General features: G+C 41.4%; 1 protein-coding gene across 1 annotated transcript in view; it reads right to left on the bottom strand.

The window, feature by feature from the left end:
• The window catches only part of LOC101596132 (phosphatidylinositol 3,4,5-trisphosphate 3-phosphatase TPTE2-like), a 73,734-nt gene that overhangs the window by 17,974 nt on the left and 35,447 nt on the right, over positions 1-20,313 (bottom strand). The window contains exons 5-11 of the mRNA XM_045155535.1: positions 17,130-17,249; positions 15,617-15,716; positions 15,165-15,228; positions 14,428-14,492; positions 10,949-11,009; positions 9,678-9,759; positions 9,466-9,554 (exon numbers count right to left, since the gene is read on the bottom strand). Of these exons, the coding sequence (XP_045011470.1) occupies positions 9,466-9,554; positions 9,678-9,759; positions 10,949-11,009; positions 14,428-14,492; positions 15,165-15,228; positions 15,617-15,716; positions 17,130-17,249 (581 nt within the window). The remainder of the gene's footprint in view (positions 1-9,465; positions 9,555-9,677; positions 9,760-10,948; positions 11,010-14,427; positions 14,493-15,164; positions 15,229-15,616; positions 15,717-17,129; positions 17,250-20,313) is intronic.

Here is a 20,313-nt window from a genome sequence, read left to right on the forward strand (position 1 = left end):
AAACTCTTAAATTGCTAGATGGTAATATAGGAATAACACTTCAGAATACAATGACTATATAAATATGACTTTAGTAACACAGGAAATAATACTGACAAATGGAATTACATGAAATTAAAAAGCTTCTTTCTTTCATTTTTTTCCTCTGGACAGACAGAGAGAAAGAAGGATATGGGCCAGGACCTCTAGCCACTGCAAACAAACTCCAGATACATGTGCCACTTTGTGCATCTAGCTTTATGTGGGCACTGGAGAATTGAACCTGGGCTGTCAGGCTTTGCAAGCAAGTGCCTTTAACCACTGAGCCACTTCTCTAGCTTAAAATTAAAAAGCTTCTCTACAACAAAGGAAACCATAAAATGAAGAGCCAACCTGCAAAATGGAATAAAATCTTTGACAGTTATTCACTTGATGACAGAATCTATAAAGAACACAAAAAATTAAATGCCAAAACCTCACAAATAATACAACCCATGAATGGGTAAACAAGACAGTTCTCAAAAGATGTGTAAAGGGATATTAAGTATATAGCCACCAGGGAAAAGTAAGTCAAAGCTACACTGAGATTCCATCTCTCCCCAGTAAGAAGCCTTCATCAAGAAAAGAAACAACAACAAATAATGGTGGATATGTGGGGAAAAGGAACCCTGTTCACTGCTGGTAGGAATGTAAATTGGTCAAGCCACATTGAAAGCAGGACAGAGGTCATTTGAAATACTAATAGGAGAACTACCATATAATATAGCTTACACTTCTTGTGGGTATTTCTCCAAAGAAATTTAGTCAGCATATTAGATCTTTCTAATAGCACATCCATGTTTATTGTAAAACTACATATAACAGCCAAGTTATAGATCAGTTTAGATGTCCACCAATACCTGAATAAAGAAAATGTAGCAATTGGGTTTTTTCAACCACAAAGAAGAATTCAATTACGTAATTTACAGGAAAGTAGATGAAACTGGAGACCATCAGTTCAAGTGAAATAAACCAGACTCAGTGGGTGCAGGGAGAATGAAGTAAGAGAGGATCATGGGAGAGGTGAATACAAACAAAGCAGATGGTATGAATGTGGGGAGATTTCATAATGAAACACATCATTTTGTACAACTTAAAAAGTCTCACAAAGCTGTGCGTGGTGGCACACACCTTTAATCCCAGCACTCAGAGGTAAGAGAATCAATGTGAGTTCAAGGCCATATTGCGAGTATATAGTGAATTCCAGGTCAGCCTAGGCTACAGCAAGACCCCACCTTGACAAAAACAGTCTCACATAGACAAAAGAAAGCAAACTATGAATCCTTCAGTTTTCATAGGAGGCTGCAATTCTGAGAAAGTAGGAAGCCTTTACTAAAATGGGAAATTTGAGTATGTTAAGATTTCTGTTAACTTCAATACTGAAAAGTTAATATTCCTAAACTGGGAGTTTTAACCTCAAATCACAGGATGGAGAGATGACTTAGTGGTTAAGTGCTTGCCTGTGAAGCCTAAGGACCCTGGTTTGAGGCTCCATTCCCCAAGACCCATGTAAGCCAGACATGTATCTGGAGTTCGTTTGCAATGGCTGGAGGCCCTGGTGCACCCATTATTTCTTTCTCTCTCTCTCTCTCTCAAATAAATAAATAAACAAAAAAAATTAACCCTAGGTCACTTTTTCTAAAGTAACTAAGGCCTATGCCTGAAGACTACTTTCACCATACTCATTGAGAGGCTACATCTGATTTGAAACAAAGAAAAACGTTAGATTTGAAATTCACTACTCCCACCTCAAGATCAGAGGAACATTATTTCTGAGTGTTCAAAGACTAAGACTTGGAAGCCATAGCCAAGAAATATCAAGGACGAAGAAGACACAAAATATTTTGGCCCTTGACCTCCAAGGTCAAGTAGGACTCAAGAGTCAATGGAGCTCTTCCAATTCTAGAAGTCACTCACCAGCAGGATGAGAGAAGCCACAAAGATCCCCTAGGATGGGCTCTACCCATGCAAAGAGGAAGGTCATTAGAGAGGAACTTCTTAAAGTTTCCATGAGAAGGCACATGGTCAGCAAGACCCTGACCAGTCCCACAGGATAGCTTATCTGGTAGAGGAAAATATTAAAGTAGACAAGGGGGCTCCTCAACTAGCCTTAGCAACAGAGTGGGGAACTCTGGCCACTTGCTTAACTTACACACCCAGCAGGAAAGCACAGCTGGATTGTGGAATGACTGGCCATAAGAATACCAAGTTCATATATGATGCTCTAAGTGAGTAACAGTACTTGACTTTCTGGAAAGAGCACTGGCTCCTTTTGACTTAAACACTTCAGATGCCCTTGGCCAAATCTAGTCATCCAGCAGTAGGCAGCCAGCCAGATGGCACAGCACTCCTCAACCTTCATGACTAAGCCATGGACAGGGTGGGGGCTGAAACAGGGGCTCATCTGAAACTGTCCCTTGGCTCTCCTCCCTCTGCCTTGCCTTATGTCCTTCCCTAATCCTTTCTGCCGAAGAGGAGCCCTTCCTTAGGTGATGGCTAACTAGGGCAGATTAAAATCCAAGGCAATGTTCCTGCCAGACAAAGGCAGACACAGCCCTCTCCTTCCGTACTCCTGCCTCTGCACAGAGATCCGCAACAGTCAAGTCTGTCTCCTTCAGGACAGACTTTGTATAAACCTGTGTATTCCCAACAAATTTGTTTTCCTAGGACATTTTTTTTTTCCAGGTAGATCCCAAGGTCTTTTATTTATTTATTTTTGAAATGACAGGCTGTTAATTAAACAAATCTATAGAAATAGCTAGGGCATAACTCTGTTCAAAGAAATACAAAATAAGTAGGCTCTAAGTAGTGTGGTATGTCGTGTCAGAAGGTGAGGCTGGTCCCATCTGGCTCCATGGCGCCTGGAAACCAATCCCCAGGGGCCCAGATAGATTTGAATGTAGCCGAACTACTTTCTCCCTCTGTCTTCTGGGGAAGCACAGTACTCCCACATGTGCCCAGCGTGTCCTAAACCAGATACATTCCCAGCAAGACATAATTAAGGTCTTCAGCATCCTTTCCTGCTTAGCAGGACAGCAGACATGGGCAAACACCCTTAGGCCACACAGGGCCCAAGTCTTCTATAGAGTGACAAGCATGACAGATTCTGGTAACATCCTGAACGCCCTGTTGCCTGTTACAGCACGCACTCGCTCTCTCTCTCACACTCACACTGCATGACTTGCTCTGTGATGATACAGCTGAAGAAAGGACCAGCGGCAAACAGACGGACATGCCCTATCCTGGGTTTCTGCTCCCAGCAGTGTGAGCTAAATCAACACTTCTTCTTTATAAAGTGCCCAGATGAGGGTATTTTGTTACAAGCAACAGAAAATGGATTAATAAAACTATTCTGAGGGAAAGAATAAAGCATTATATTGGAGAACAGACAGTATGATTCAAACAGATAGCTCACATGTAACTCATACAATATTGTAAAGTTGTCCTCACAGATTAACTTGCAATTTCAATGGCATTCCAATAAATATACTGAACACATTTTATCATGGAAATTGACAAAAGATCCTGAAAATGAACATAAGAATGGAGTTGTAAGAAGAAATAGCCATGATAATACTGCCTGTCAAGATACATATCACAGGGTCTGGGGCTGTAACTCAGTGATGGAGCATGTGTTTGGCATGTAGAAAACCCTTAGTTTGATCCCAGCACCTCAAACACACATGCACAGACACACACACACACACACACACATATAAACACATGAAAGCTATAAAAATTGCAACAGCATAGTATAGAGAACTCAGGGTAGTTTCAAATAGTTGTGGAAAGTTCATGAATGACTAAGATTACAAAGCAATGGAAAATTAAACAGCACTCACTAGATAAGTGTTAGGAAGCTGGCTAGGTATTAAGGGAAAATAACAAGTACCCTCATACTCAAAATGACTTGAATATAAAAGATAAAACTCTAATATTTTGAGAGCAATGCAGAGTAACTTTACTACCTTTGTGTGGTGGTGAATTTCTTAATTAGACAAAAAATATGAACCATGTGAATGGTAAGATTGATAACTTTCATTATATTCAAATCTAAAGAAAACAAAATATTCTAGCCAGGCGTGGTGGTGCACACCTTTCTTTAATCCCAGCACTCGGGAGGCACAGGTAGGAGGATTGCAGTGAGTTCAAGGCCAGCCTGAGACTTCGTAGTGAATTCTAGGTCAGCCTGAGCTAGAGCAAGACCCTACCTTGAAAAACCAAAAGTCCAAACAGACAAATAAACAAAATATTCTAGACATCAAAATGTTGTGTAATATAGTAATTAAAATGTAAAGAATAACGTAGTAATTAAAGATATCTGGGGGCTGGAGAGATGGCTTAGCAGTTAAGGCACATGCATGCAAAGCCAAAGGACCAAGGTACACTTCCCCAAGACCCACATAAGTCAGAAGCACAAGATGGCACATGTGTTTGGAATTTGTTTACAGTGGCTGGAGGCCCTGGTATGCCCATTCTTTCCCTCCCCCGCCGCCACCTCTTTCTGTCTCTCAAATAAATAAAAACACAATATTTAAAAAAAGATATTTGGAACATACGCCACTAAAAAATTAGCATCTAGATTCTTTAAAGAGCTCCTATAATTCAATAATAAAATATGGGAGGCTGGGAACAGGGCCATACTACATGCTATTAAAGCAGCAAGAACTAAGGACAACCATGATCTACCAACAAGACAAAAGCGTGTATCTGACTCCAGACAGGAGATGAACCACCTCTCATGCAGCAGCCAGGGCCCAGGTGAAGCTACAGAGGACCTGGTGAGGTGAGCAAGAGTGCTGCTTCCATGACGGGCCTGAAAACCTGGGCCAGTGATGCACCAAAGCAGAAATCCAGAAGCTGCTGAGAGCTCAACACTAAAGTGGACTTAAGGCACTCCCACCAAGGCTCAGGGACGTTTGTGGAAGAAGGGGCAGAAAGATTGTAAGAGCCACAGGGTAGGAAGGAATATCTAGAGACAAAGGTCTCCCCACAACTATAGACTGCTGCTCTCACAACTCATAACCTACAACTCCAGGGTGACCACCAGCAATCTCACCAAGGAGGGCCCTCAGAGGAGTGGGGCAGGGAGGAGGGAAATGATGGCACCAACATATGATGTGTCCATACAAAGTTTCTACTTAATAAAAAAAATTTTGATTATCTTGACATGGTTGGTAATATGCAAGCAGTCACCAACAAGAAGAAATGAACATTTAAAGAAGAAAGAGGCTGCTCAGGTACATGCTACTAAAAACCAGCACTCCAGACACCCCAAAGGAAAAGCAATGAATGACATGTGAGCACAGAAAAACATAAACCCCCTCGAAGCAAAATAATAATAATAATAATAATAATAATGATGATGATGATGAGCGTTATGATATAAGCAGGTAATACCCATGGTCAAAACAAAAAATGGTCTTAAAGACTAGCAATTTCGTATAGCCCATCTTCCAAAGTTTATTAACTTCTGTCACTATAACGTGATATCTAACATAATGAGAGGACAGGCTTATTTTAGTTCATGACTTCAGAGATTTCTGACCATAGTTAGTTGGCCTGCTTGTTGCTTTTGAGCTGATAACACAGCAACATGCACCTATTCATATCATCCTGGCCAGGAAGCAAAAGACAGAGTAAGGGGACAGGCTTCTAATATCTCCCTTGGGGCCATACCTCCAACAGCCTAACTTCCTCTCACAAAGTCCCTTCTAAAGGTTTCTTTCCCCACCTCCATTAGCACCATGTGCTGAGTGAAGACCAAGGCTTTAACATATTGGGGAAATTCATGTTCTACATTACAGTAATCTTCTTCATTTGGCCATACAGAATATTTCAACCTATAAACAAAGAACTTATCTATGAACCACCCAGCTTGAATTTAGTTCTTTTGTTTTGTTTTTGTTTTTCAAGGTAAGGTCTCACTGTAGCTCAGGCTGACCTGGAAATCACTATGTAGTCAGTCTGAGGGTGGCCTTGAACTCATGGCAATCCTTCTACCTCTGCCTCCTGAATGCTGGGATTAAAGGCATGTGTCACTACACCTGGCTTGAATTTAGTTCTTAAAAGATTAAAAGTTAATCCTAATGAATCCTATAAGACAGTTCTACACTGTTATGCTTTCTTGAGTTTCGATATTTTAAAAACTGCTTTATAGCTCCCTGTTAGTCTATATCTGAAATGTTCCCCAGAGCCTCATGTTTCAATAGTGGTAGTGCTATTTTGACAGCCTTCTTGTCAAAAGTAGATCACTAGGGGTGGGCCTTTGAAGATTATACCTGGCCCTACTTCCTGTCTCTCTCTGCTTTCTAATCGGTGTGAGTAGCCCCTCCACATACTTCTACCACCATAAATTCCATCATGCTTTCCCCACCATGGGGTTCTGAAATCATGGGCCAAAATAAAATCTTTCTCCCTTACGTTGTTCCTCACAGGTACTATGGTCATAATGGCACAAAAGTAGTGAATACAGGGCTGGAGAGATGGCTTAGCAGTTAAGGTGTTTGCCTGCAAAGCCAAAGGACCCCGGTTCGATTCTCCAAGACCCACATAAGCCAGATGTACAAAGGGGTGCATGCATCTGGAGTTTATTTGCAGTAGATGGAGGCCCTCTCTTTCTTTCTCTCTCTCAAATAAATAAATAAATAACTATAGATTACAGACACCTGCCAGAAAAGTCATTGCTTTGACAGTAGAATTTTTTATCATAATACATTTATTAAAATATGATCAACAGGAGCTGGGCATGGTGGTGCATGCCTTTAATCCAAGCTCTTGGGAGGCAGAGGTAGGAAGATCGCCGTGAGTTCGAGGCCATCCTGAGACTCCATAGTGAATTCCAGGTCAGCCTGGGCTAGACTGAGACCCTACCTCAAACCCCTCCCCTCAAAAAATATGATCAACAGGGGAGGGGACTGGAGAGATGGCTTAGTGGTTAAGATACTGTCCTATGAAGCCTAAGGAGATGGGTTCAATTCCCCAGTACCCATGTAAACCAGAAGCACATGGTGGCACATGCATCTGGAGTTTGATTGCAGCGGCTAGAGGCCCTGGTTTGCTCATTCTCTCTCTCTCTCAAATAAATAAAATATAAAATTGTTTTTTAAAAATATGATCAACAGACAAGACAATGTCTTCTGAGACATTTAGCTTCTTGCCTTGTCTGTATTTTCATTTCCTCTCCGGTTTTATTTTTATCTGTTTTTCTTTATCTCTATCTTCATAGTCCTATGATGTTATCTCTTTACCACTCTATCTTTAAAAAAAATTTTTTTTTTTTTTTGGTTTTTCGAGGTAGGGTCTCACTCTAGCCCAGGCTGACCTGGAACTCACTATGTAGTCTCAGGGTGGCCTCGAACTCATGGCGATCCTCCTACCTCTGCCTCCCGAGTGCTGGGATTGAAGTCATGCACCACCACGCCCAGATTTTTAAAAATATTTTTAATTTTTATTTATTTATTTGAGAAAGAGGGTGAGGGGGAGAGACAAAGAGAAACAGAATGGGCACACCAGGGCCTCCAGCCACTGCAAACAAACTCCAGATGCATGTGCCACCTTGTGTATGGGTACTAGAGAATTGAACTTGGATCCTTAGGCTTCACAGGCAAGTGCCTTAACCACCAGGCAATCTCTCCAGTCCCCACCCTATCTTTACAATGCTTTTAATTTCTCTCCACACCATCTCCTCCTTTAAATTCTTTCTTTGTTTCTACTTCATTTTATTTTTCAAAACATGTTTATTTATTTGCAAGCAGCAAGAGAAAGAGAGAGAGAGAGAGAATGGGTGTGCCACGGTCTTTTGCCACTGCAAATGAACTCCAGATGCATATGCCACTTTATGCATATGGATTTATGTAGGTACTGGGAGAGTAAACCCAGGCCATTAGGCTTTACAAGCAAATACCTTTAACTTTTGATCAATCTCTCCAGTCCTGTTTTATTTTATTTTATTTTTTTATTGAATACATCTGTACATATACACAATGTACCCTGATCATAAACTCTCTTCGCTCCTCTATCCTTAAAAGTCTCTTACAAAGTCCAAGATTAATCTTAACCAGTACTAGAACAAAAAAAGTCAGGTAGAGCAACAGAATAGAATAGAGAGCCCAGAAATACATTTATGAATTTATGGTCACCTGACCTGATCTTGGACAAAATTGTGAAGAGCTTTTGAACAATGGGGAAAGGTCATCATCTTCCATTAACAATACTAGAAAAACTGGATGTCCACATGCAGGAAGAAGAAAATTACCCTGAGTTGATCTCACATAAAAAGTCTATTTGGAATAGATTGAAGAATGAAAGTACAAAACTACTAGGAGAAAAGTGGGGAAACGCTTGTAACATTTGTAGCTAACATGTTTTGGGCTATGAATCCAAAAGCACAGGCAGTACACCCATGCTAGACTGACAGGATTAGTAAGATGCTTCTGCACAAGGAAGGGAACAGCAGAGTGAAAATATGACGTACAGGATGGAAAGGCATTCATCCAATATGGCATTCACATCCAACAACACAACAGCAGCTCATACAACACAACAGCAAGATAACAAATTACCTCTTTTGAAAATAAGGCAGAAGCCAGGTGTGATAGCACATGCCTTTGATCCCAGCACTCAGGAGGCAAGAGGTAGGAGGATCACTGTAAGTTCAAGGCCAGCCTTGAACTATATAACATCAACATATGCGGGCTGAAGAGGTGGCTTGCGGTTAAACACTAGCTTGTGAAGCCTAAGGACCCTGGTTCAAGGCTCGATTCCCCGGTACCCACGTAAGCCAGATGCACAAGTTGGCACATGCATCTAGAATTTGTTTGCAGTGGCAGGAGGCCCTGGTGCGCCCATTCTCTCTCTCTGCCTCTTTCTCTGTTGCTCTTAAATAAATACAAAAATAATTTTAAAAAGATATGCAATTGTTATTTGTGTGTTAAAACAGAAAAAAATGATTTTAAAGTGTTCTTCCATCTGAAAGTTAAATAACATTGGTATTTTGGTGGATATTAATTAGGGAATTAAAAGTCAAGCAATCCAAATAATCATGAATCAAGAGAAAATATACCCAACCTCCTTAGTTCTTTTTTCCTTTCGTCAGTGTCTCATTTCTTCTTCCCTCCCCTTGTCTATTTCCTTTTCCTCTTCCTCCCATTCCTGTCTTGAAGCCAATCTTAAAAAGTGTTAACAATGAATACTGATTAACAGCAACTGTCTTCATAGTTCAATATTTCTCTTTTTGTTTTTCAAGGTAGGGTTTTGCTCTCTAGCTCAGGCTGACCTGGAATTCACTATGTAGCCTCTGGATGGCCTTGAACTCAAAACAATCCACCTACCTCTGCCTCCTGAGTGCTGGGATTAAAGGCATGTACCACCACACTTGGTTATATTTCATTATTTCTTTTCAATTTTTTCTTTACAAAAATGAAATAAAAATAGAAACATTATTACCTTTTCCGCCCTTACAGTGAATCACTATGATGTTGTCCCTGTGTTGAGCCAGCCACTCATTTACCTCCTCGGAGAATAACATCATCTCCCTGATTTCAAATATAAGATTTTTAGTTGACTTAAATTTCTTCCAAAAAATATTTTTTTTCTAAAAGAATCAAGTGCAAGGTATTTAACCTTGTTTTGATAGCCAATAGCGAAATAAAACTTACTTAAGAGTGGGGACATTATGATCATCAATCATGATTCTATGGACCCTATGATGGAAGTACTTAGGGTCATAAGCTTTTTCACCTAGAATAAATAATACATATGTCATATCTTTATGTATAATGACATAGAAAATAATAAAGTTACAAATAAGTTAAAATTTAGAAATTCCTTACCCACCATCAAAGACAGTTTTCTGAGGGGCTCCTGGCTGGTCCCAAACTAGCTATAAGGATAGTAGTAGCTTGCTCACCTTAGGCAAATGAAGCTGTTTTTGTTTGTTTGTTTTTTGAGGTAGGGTCTCACTCTAACTTGGGGTGACCAGGAATTCACTATGTAGTCTCAGGGTGATCTCGAACTCACAGAGATCCTCCTTCCTCTGCCTCCTGAGTGCTGGGACTGAAGGCATGCCCTACCATGCCAGATGCTTAACTTATTTTTGTTTAGAAGGCTTTAGGTTTTTCTTTTGGCATGCACACATAGATGCATTTGCAGGTGAGGTGCATGGAAGCCAGAGGAGAACATGGAGAACATCCTTCTATAATTAATCCTTGAGAAGGAATCTCTTTGGATTCTGAGTTGCAGTTCATGCTCCCCACAATACTGAGGTTACAGACATGCACGGCCACCCTCAGCTGTTTATGTGGGTACTGAACTCAGGCCATCTCAGGCCCCCATGCTTGCAGCAAGTGCTCTTACCTGCTGAGCCGTCTCCCCAGCCTGACCTTGAACTTTCTTAGAGTCTTTGGTCATTTCATGGGTGGCGGGGGCCAGGTAGAAACCATGGAGCATAGGCCAATGTAGCTAACTAAAGGCTGTTCCTGAAAACGTTCTTTAAATATACAGGCAGAGTACAGTCACTAGAGTGGTGAACTGGCAGATAGTCCAATTCCTACAGGGTTGGGTGCTTTTTGTTTTTTTTTTCTATCCACTGCTCTGTTCTCATCAAAACCCACTCCAGTGGATTAGAAAACATACTTGTTGGATTTTTCAGTACCTTTCACACCATCTACCAGGGAAGAAGGATTTCCTAGTCCTAGTATCACTGCAGCAGACCCTCCTGAATGAGGTTCACCTCCACTCTGCCTTCTTGGTCCTCCTAGGCCTTCCCTAATTCCCTCTGCCCAAACTTTATGCTGCTGAGCTGACTTTTCCACCGGCAGGACCAGCACAGGACGGGATGTTTGGTCTCGCTCTCTGCCACTAAACACTCAGGGTTCAATGAGACGTGAAAGAGGAATCCGTAGTGGCACAATTCTAAGCGTGTACGTACTGCAGAGATTGTAGACTTGATAGTGGTCATAGTGAGTGGTATCTAGGAACCGCACAACTTCCTAAAAGACACACACATATGTTAAGCATGTAGCATGACTCAGGAATGACTAAAAATAGTGACTGCTTTTTCTGCACTTGCCTCTCAATGGCATCTTCTAGGACAGACTCGGGGAATATGAGGTATGTGGATTCTAAATCCTATGTGGCTTACGGATGGTTTTCTAGTAGCCCATGAAAAAGGCTTGCCTACACATATTAGCCTCTATCACAGACATATATCATTTAATGACACCTGAGAAGGAACTTAAATCAATTTCCTAGAAATCATTACTTCACAGCAGTGGGATCTCATTCTAGCCCAGGTTGACTTGGAACTCACTCTGTACTTCCAGGCTGACCTTGAACTCATAGAAATCTTCCTACCTCTGCCTCCTGAGTGCAGGGATTAAAGGTGTGCATCACTATCCCTGGCTCTGTTTAAAAAACATATTTCATTTATTTATTTGCAATCACTGAGAGATAAAAGAGATACCAAAAAAATTGGTGCTCCAGGGCTTCCAGCTATTACAATCGAGCCCCAGATGCATGTATTACTTTGTGCATATGGCTTTATGTGGGTACTGGGGAAATGAACCCTGGTCAAGCTTTGCAGGCAAGTGCCTTAGCTGCTGAGCTATCTCTCCAGCCCTAGTTATACTTTTTTAAAAATATATATTTTATTTTTATTTATTTATTAGAGAAGGAGAAAGAAAGAGAGAGAGAGAGAAAGAGAACAGGTGTGCCAGGGCCTCTAGCCACTGCAAACAAACTGCAGATGCATGTGCCACTGTGTGCATCTGGCTTACTTGAGTCCTGGGGAATTGAACCTGGGTTCTTTGGCTTTGCAGGTAAGTGCCTTAACACTAAGTCATATCTCCAGCCCTCAGCTATACCTTTTGACATTAGAATTTTAAATTTCTGTAAAGTACATTTTGTAGAATACAATGTGTTTGCTGACTTTATGAAGTGGCATACAGCTATGTAATTACTGTGTATAACTAACTATACAGCAATAAATATAGATATTATTTTTAAAGAACAAACAGTGTACCAAACAGTATTAGATGAATCTGATAAATTTATTTTGAAGGTGAAAGCCAGTCATGAACTGAGGAGATGGCTCATTGGGTAAATATGTGCCACACAGCATAAGAATCTGAGTTCAGTGTCTTAGAATCCATGTAAAATGCCAGGTGCCATGGTGCGTGCCTGTAGCCCCAGAGCTGAAGAGGCAGAGACAGGAGTTCCTAGGTCTCACTGGCTGGCTAGTCTAGCTGAATGGGTGAGCTCTAGACAGCAAGAGCTCCCATCTCAAAGAACAAAAGTGGAGGATGACTGAGGAAGACACCTGATACTTACCTCTGGCCTCCACACACATGCACAAGTATGTGCATGCACACATCCACACACATGCAAGCACACACATATGAACATACACACCCACCACACCACACACAGAAAAAGCTGGATGTACCATATGAGTCCACTTATGTGAAATTCAAGAGAAAGTAAAGCTATTCTGTGATGACAGAAGTCCAGATGCTTATTGCTTCTGGTATGCTGGTATGCTGACTAGAAGGAAACAAAAAGCATCAAAGACCATAAGGGTGTGGATGACATACATATATATATTTATTCATAAAATTTCATCAAGATACACCTTTAAGATAAGTGCATGTTAATGTATACCTCCATGTAAGGAAAATTGTATGTGCACATATAAATACATATATAGTCATGTGCCATATGATGACATTTAATTAATTAACTTTTTACTGATACATCAAGACATAAAAATTGTATATATTATGGGGGACTATCTGTTGTTTTAATACATTGATGTATTCTGTAATGGTTTTTTTTTTTTGGTTTTTCAAGGTAGGGTCTCACTCTAGCCCAGGCTGACCTGGAATTCACTATGTAGTCTCAGGGTGGCCTTGAACTCATGGCGATCCTCCTACATCTGGGATTAAAGGCATGTGACACCATGCCTGGCCATTGAGTAATTTTTAAGTTAGGCCAAGTATACTTATCTCCTCAGACAAAATAATTTCTTTATGAGGAAAACAGTCAAAATCCTTTCTTATAGCTTCTAAAAATACACAGTGCATCACTGTTATCCACAGTCACTCTCCTGTGCGATGGGACACGTGGACATTTTACTTTTCTTTCACTGTAACCTCATACCATTCTGCTACCTTCCCTCCTCCCCCTTTCCCTCCATTCTCCTCAGTGCCTAGCGCCCACCACTCCACTCCACTTCCTTGAAGCCAACTCTTAAGTACTCACACTTGCCCTTTGGTGTCTGACTTATCTCACCTAACATAATTCTTTCTAGCTCTAGCTGTTTTGTTGCAAAAGACAGAATTAAAAAAAAATAGTTATTTCTTTCCAAAGAGAGAGAGAGAGAGGAAGCAGGTGTGTCAGGACTTCTTACCACTGCAAACCAACTCCAGACACATGCCACTTTGTGCATCTGGCTTTACATGGGTACTGGGGCACTGAACCCAGGCAGCTAGACTTTGCAAGCAAGCACCTTAACCACTGAGCTGTCTCTCCAGCCCCAAAGACATAATTTTCCACATTTTATTTATCCATTCATCTGTTTATGGGCCCCTTTGGCTTTTTAAAAAAATCTTTTGACTGTTATAAATAGTGTTGCAATAAGCACAGGAGTGCTGTTATCTCTTTGGCATACTGAATTTATTTATCTTGCATATATACCTAATAGTGGGATTCCTAGATCTTATGGTGGTTCTATTTAGAATTTTTAAAGGAACCTCCATGGTGCTTTCCATAATGGCTGTATTAATTTACTTTCCTTCTAACAAGGGTCCCATTTATTCCACATCCCTACCAGTGTTATTTGTTTTCTTTGGGAATAGCCATGAATGAGGAACCATGTAATTGTGGTTTTCATTTTCATTTTCCTGACAGTAATGTTGAACAGTTTTTCATATGCCTTTTTGCCACTTATAGGTCTTATTATGAGAACTGTCCATTTAGACAAAGTTAGATTTTTATCATGAACCAAGTTAATAGTAGCTGGTATAAGCTATAGAGTCTGGGAGTAGATTAAAAATAGCAAAAGCAGGGCTTGAGAGATGCCTCAGTGGTTAAAATATTTGTTTTCAAAGCCTGACAGCCTGGGTTTGAATCCCCAGTACACACATAAAGCCAAATGCACAAAGTGGCACATGCATCTGGAGTTGATTGGAAGCAGCAGGAAGCCCTGGTGTGCCATTCTCTTTCTCTCTCCTCTCTTTTTCTCTATCCTTCCTTGCAAATAAATAGAAATTTTAAAAAATTTTAAAAAAGAAATAGCAAAAGTAAACTGGTACGAATCCGTTACCTGAAAACATTTCTACCTGAAACAGCAAGTGTCTAGAAGAACAGGGCCATCTCGGGTCTGAGTACTTGCTATGTGGATGTCCTTACCGTAATTGGGTTCCTGTAGAAAGACTGCCTTCCAGAGGCTGGAAAGGACATGGCAATAAGGTGTTCTGGAAGTGAAAGTGATCCACAAGGTGAGTGTCACAACAGATGTGAACAATCCACAATATTATAGCCCCATATAACCACACCCCTTGTGCACAGAAAAGAACTTTCAAGATACAGTTAACACATTCTCAGAATATTCAGATAATAGAGTGCGTTAAAGTACCCAGTGTCCCTATTAAACTGGCACAATGCTCCTAAAACTCAACTGGTTCAGCCATATGCCACAGATCTGTGTTGACCTCAGTCTGTAGCTCCCCCTGTGAGTTGGAACTTATGTAAGGACACCAAAGAAAATAGCCTGGGCTCCAGTGATAGTGGGAACTCGGAGTGCTTTCCAGCCATCTGACTCCAAATCCAGAGACCTACAGAGTAGTGAGCTCATTGTCTGGGCTTCTAGGAAAATAAGAAATCTATCAAAACTGAATAAATTCAAGTCAAACTCAAAAAACTTAAAATCCATCCCAGCTCCTGTATTGCAACCAAGCAGCCTCAATTCGAAACAATATGAGATGGACCACTGCCAGGGCTAAACTACAAATAAGCTGCACTACCATATTAGCATGTCTTCATGGATGAGGAATGACTTGAAATCACATGGTAAAGACAAAGATACTATCACACACAAGTAAGATGTGATACCACTATAAGCAAGTCAATAGGTATGCCTCACAAACCAGTGACATAAATAAGATCCAGGTCGAATTCTTCATTTGTGTATCGCCTCTTGTTTCCTGCAACCTGAATTTAAAAATCATTAATTTGTAAAACACAATTTAACAGCAAAAAATATATCTATGGATTGGAGAGATGGCTTAGCAATTAAGACACTTGCCTGCAAAGCCTAAGACCCATGTTTGACTCTTCAGATCCCATGTAAGCCAGATGCACAAGATGACACAAACATGCAAGGCTGCACATGCACACAAGGGGGCGCACATGTCTGGAGTTTGATTCTAGAGCCTGGAGGCCCTGGTGTGCCAATCCTCTCTCTCTTTTTTACACTCTTGCTCTCACTCTCTCACATAAAAAAAAAGGCAGTCTGTTGGGCTTGCCTCAAAAAAAAAAAAAAGATACTTATGACCCTGTGTTTCCTGCAACACAAAATGAACATGTCTTGCCTACTCACCAGCCTTCTAGCCAGCTTTTCAAGGTGTCTTTTTTGATAAAACAGTTGAAAGAGTCTTGTCAGAATGACAAGTCGTAGAGGTTGAAATAAAGCTGTCAAGCTAAACAAATTTATAGATACATTTATTTATTATTTATTTATTTATTTATTTATTTATTTATTTATTTATTGGTTTTTTGAGGTAGGGTCTCACTGTAGCCCAGGCTGACTTGGAATTCATTATGTAGTCTCAGGGTGACCTTGAATTCATGGTGATCCTCCTACCTCTGCCTCCCGAGTGCTGGGATTATAGGCGTGCACCACTACGCCTAGTTTACAGATACATTTTAAAAGATCCATTCTATTTCAGAATCTGAAGATTTTGCAAATTTATTATTGTGTCAGGGGTTGAGGGCTGGGAGGTACATGGTGCTGGGGATTAGACCTGGGCACTGTGCATGTTTGCCAAGCACTCTACCTCTGACCTATTCCCTGGCCCCACCCCACAGCACTGATTTACAACCGCCAGCTCCTAGCCAGAGGTCATGTGGCCTCACCCCTACACAGAGGGCACTTGGCAATGTCTGCAGACACCTCTGGTGGTCAAAACTATGGTATGGGTGGAGATGCTGCTCGCATCTCACGGAGAGAGGCCGGGAATCCTAGTGAGCACCCCACAGTGAAGAACACTGCTAAGGTCGGGAAATTCTGCTCTTGAGATATGGCAGTGAGACACAATCAGTGTGTGATTTAACTTTGGTCATTCTCATTTCCTCCTTCATCAAAACAAACCGAGGGCTCTCGCCCACCTGCGACCCCCCAGTCCCAGGAGCCACCAGTGCCCTGCAGGAGCAGCGCAAGCCCGGCTCCTCGCGTGTGCTCCGGGCTGCGTCTCCGCGAGCAGCGCTCCGCAGGGGAACGGCTGCTTGGACGAGTGGGTCTGTGTTTCACACCTGCCCACACCAGCCCCTGGAACATGTGCAAAGCTACAACTTGTAGGCTCCAGAAACAGTAATTCTATGGAGCCTGAGAGGCTGAGGGACAATCCTGCTCAAGTTATTTACACATTTCGCAGAGGCCTGTGGCACAGCTGCACCTGCAGTCACTTACAATTTGCATACGCTTACATAACTACTCTCCCGGTTATAGAAGAGTCCTAGAAAGACACAACTTTATGTTTAAGAAATTTGTGGTGGGAGCACAAATCAGAATTTAGGGAGAATTTCACAATGTTGTAAAATTAAAATTAAAATTAATACAAAATGGCAAAGTTCCTAGTTTCTTCTTTGGGGGTTCTCTCTTTTTTACTAAGCTAAAAGTAGTTAGTGTATACATTTTTTCATTGGCCCCTATACACCAACAACCTTTAGTTTTAAAGTAGAATAAAATATATCTCAATATTTCATTTTTTAGCAGCTTATTTGGTACAGAGCCAACTTTTCAAAGTATTCAAAAGCCATGGGAAATGCAAACACAATAACAGAATGAAAGAGAGAAAAGAGGGGCTTTGAGAAGTAAATCAGATGGTTCATACCTTGGGAATTCATTAAAAAACTTCATTTCATAAGCTTTGTAACTGATAGCAGAGAACAGAGTCACCCCAATAATGGTTGTATCTAAGATGTTCAGTTTATCAGAAAAATAAGATGAACACCTGGAGCAGGAATAAATGGGAATATTTTAAGAGAAAAGTTATTTGACTCATCTTCATTAAAAATTCTACTTTAGGGCTGGGGAGGTGGCTCAGTGGATAAAGTACTCACAATTCAAGCTGGCGTACCCAGGTTCCATCCCCAAACCCCACATTAAAAAAAAAAAAGGGGCTGGAGAGATGGGTTAGCAGTTAAGATACATGCCTGCAAAGCCACAGGATCCCCATCTGACTCTCTAGGACCCACGTAAGCCAGATGCACAAGGGGGCCCATGTATCTGGAGTTCATTTGCAGTGGCTGGAGGCTCTGGCATGCCCATTCTCTCTCTCTCTCAAATAAACAAATAAATATTTTTTTAAAAAGCCCAGAAGTTGAAACTGTGGTGGGCTTTTTAACCCTAGCACACTGACTCTGATGGTAAGATGGGAGACCCAAACAGGAGAATTTCCCAGAAGATCAACAAAGAACAACTGTGAGAATCTAGAGTGAGAAACACTGCCTCAGATGAGATGGACAGGCAAGGGCTGGCCTGACAGCCATCGTCTCACCTCCCCTGCATGTGTTCACTTACACACCTGAACATACACTGCTGCACTCACCTTCACATTGCTGGCACAAAGCACCTGAATGAAAGCAGCTTGTGGGCAGAAAGGATTTATTTTGGCTTACAGACTTGAGGGGAAACTCCATGATGGCAGGAGAAAGGATGGCATGAGCAGAGGACAGACATCACCTCCTGGCCAACATAGACTACAGCTGCAGGAAAGTGTGCCCAACACTGGCAAGGGGAAGCTAGCTGTAACACCAACAAACCTGATCCAGCAACACACCTCTTCCAGAAGCCTCCAATTCCCAAACTGCCAGCGGCTGGGGACCTAGCATTCAGAACACATTAATTTATGGGGGACACTTAATTCAAACCACCACATTCCTTACCTGACCCCAATAAACTCATAACCATCCATGTATAAAATGAAAGGCAATTAGTCTGACTTTACAAGTCCCCATAGTTTTATCAATCCTAATGCTTTTCAAACATCCCTATAGTCCATAAGGTCTCTTAACAGCCTGTAGAAAACAAAAAACAAACACAAAAACAACAACAACAACAACAAAAAACCCCATATGACACTGGGCAAAGCAAAGACAGACTGAACAAATATATTTTAAAACAAACAGGGTTAAAACATCAAGTTCCATAGTTCCAAGTCTGGTATCTCTAATCAGTCCAATTTCATTCCTCCAGCTAGGCTGCTCATGGCTGGCAAACAATCCCAAATCAGCAGCTCTCCTTGGCAGCCATCCCATAGTCTTAGCATCTCCACTGGGTCTCCACTGCAACCCATGGTTCATCCTCACAGCTCCACCGGGCCTCCATACAGGGCTTTCAACAAGCCCACTCTACACTGCCCACGGCCATTTCCACACTTCACATTCGATGATCCTGTCTTTCCTGCATTTGTTATACTCCATATTACCAGGTGAGCTACAAAATTGTTAACCCAGGGGGAAATGAGGCTGACTTTGAAAAGTAGGATGTTCCTTGAGCATTCAGCCTCTTATTTTCAAAACAGTGTGCATTCTTTTTGCTGTCCCAGTGCAGAAGAGCTGGCCCAGTCTCAATGGTGGCGATCTCGCAAACAACTGGAGCTGAATAGGCACTGTTTCCGGTCTGAAAATTTCTCTCTATGCCATATCCTTTTGCTCACACCAGAAAATTTTTACACAATGTAACCCTGCACAATGTCTCACGATACAGGTAGGCAAAATGAAGCACGACTCTCACACAAACTGCTTTTAGACCAGTTCCAACAAAGTTCTTGCCTTCATAGGCCAAACCTCACAGTCCATAGTTCTTACTACCTTCAGTCTTTCAACTCTGACCAGAATAGTCCATCAAGCCATACTTACAGCACTGTAAGGCATCTCTTAGGCCAATGTTTCAAATCCTTCCACATTTCTCCCACAAACCAGTTCCAAAAGAACAAAAGCCACACAGTCAGGTTTCTAGCAGCAATGACCCCATTCTCTGGTAGCAGTTTTACTGTTATAGTCACCTTCACACTGCTGGCACAAAGCACTCAACCAAAAGCAGTTTATAGGAGGAAAGGGTTTATTTGGGCTTACAGACTCAAGGGGAAATTCCATGATGGCAGGGCAAAATATTACATGAACAGAGGCCAGACATCACCTCCTGGTCAGCATCAGGTGGACAACAGCAGCAGGAGAGTGTGCCAAACACTGGCAAGCGGAGCTGGCTGTAACACCCATAAGACCACCCCCAACAACACATCTCCTCCAGGAGGCTCCAGTTCCAAAATTGCCACCAGCAGGGGACCTAGCATTCAGAACACATGAATTTATGAGAGACACCTAACTCAAACCACCACATACACATATGCACACAAATAAATAATAAAACAGAAATAATTCTACTTTAATGGATGATTTTAAATGAATTGTCTAGGCTACATCAAAGGACGTAAGTAATATTAGTGGAAAGTTTTAAAATAGCAAATTTATATTCTTCCACTCTATATATCTACCTTTCTATGAAAAAAGGCATCAAAATGGCAATCCACACTTAGCAAGTAAAAGAGATGACCAATCCATTGGGTGAAAAGCAAGTTATGTAGGAGAAGAAATGTAGGGTGGTATGTGGTACTACTAGGCAAAAGAAATGGAATATTTCAATCATAGAGGAACTGGGACTGTGAGAATTATAAGAGCTTATAAGAAGGAGATGGGTCCACTATTTTAAACTTGTGATCTGGCCTTGCACCCACACTGGGACTCACATGAGCTGGTGCGGCCTGCCCAGGGCAAAGGCAGACTTCCCTTTACTTCTGCTTCCTCCCCAATACTGGTTTTTGAGGGAGAGCTTCTATTAGTCTTAGCAACTTGACAGTGAACAACTGTCCTTAGCTTAAAGGCATGAGACAAAACAAAACAAAACAAAACAAAACAACAAAAACCTTGAGACAAACTTCCTCTTGAGGTGCTCTAGAAAAAAAAAAGATGCTAATTTCCACTGCAGCCCCACCCCAACATTTAATTCATCACACA

The sequence above is a fragment of the Jaculus jaculus genome, chromosome 7, assembly GCF_020740685.1.
Source record: "Jaculus jaculus isolate mJacJac1 chromosome 7, mJacJac1.mat.Y.cur, whole genome shotgun sequence".
NCBI lineage: Eukaryota > Metazoa > Chordata > Mammalia > Rodentia > Dipodidae > Jaculus > Jaculus jaculus.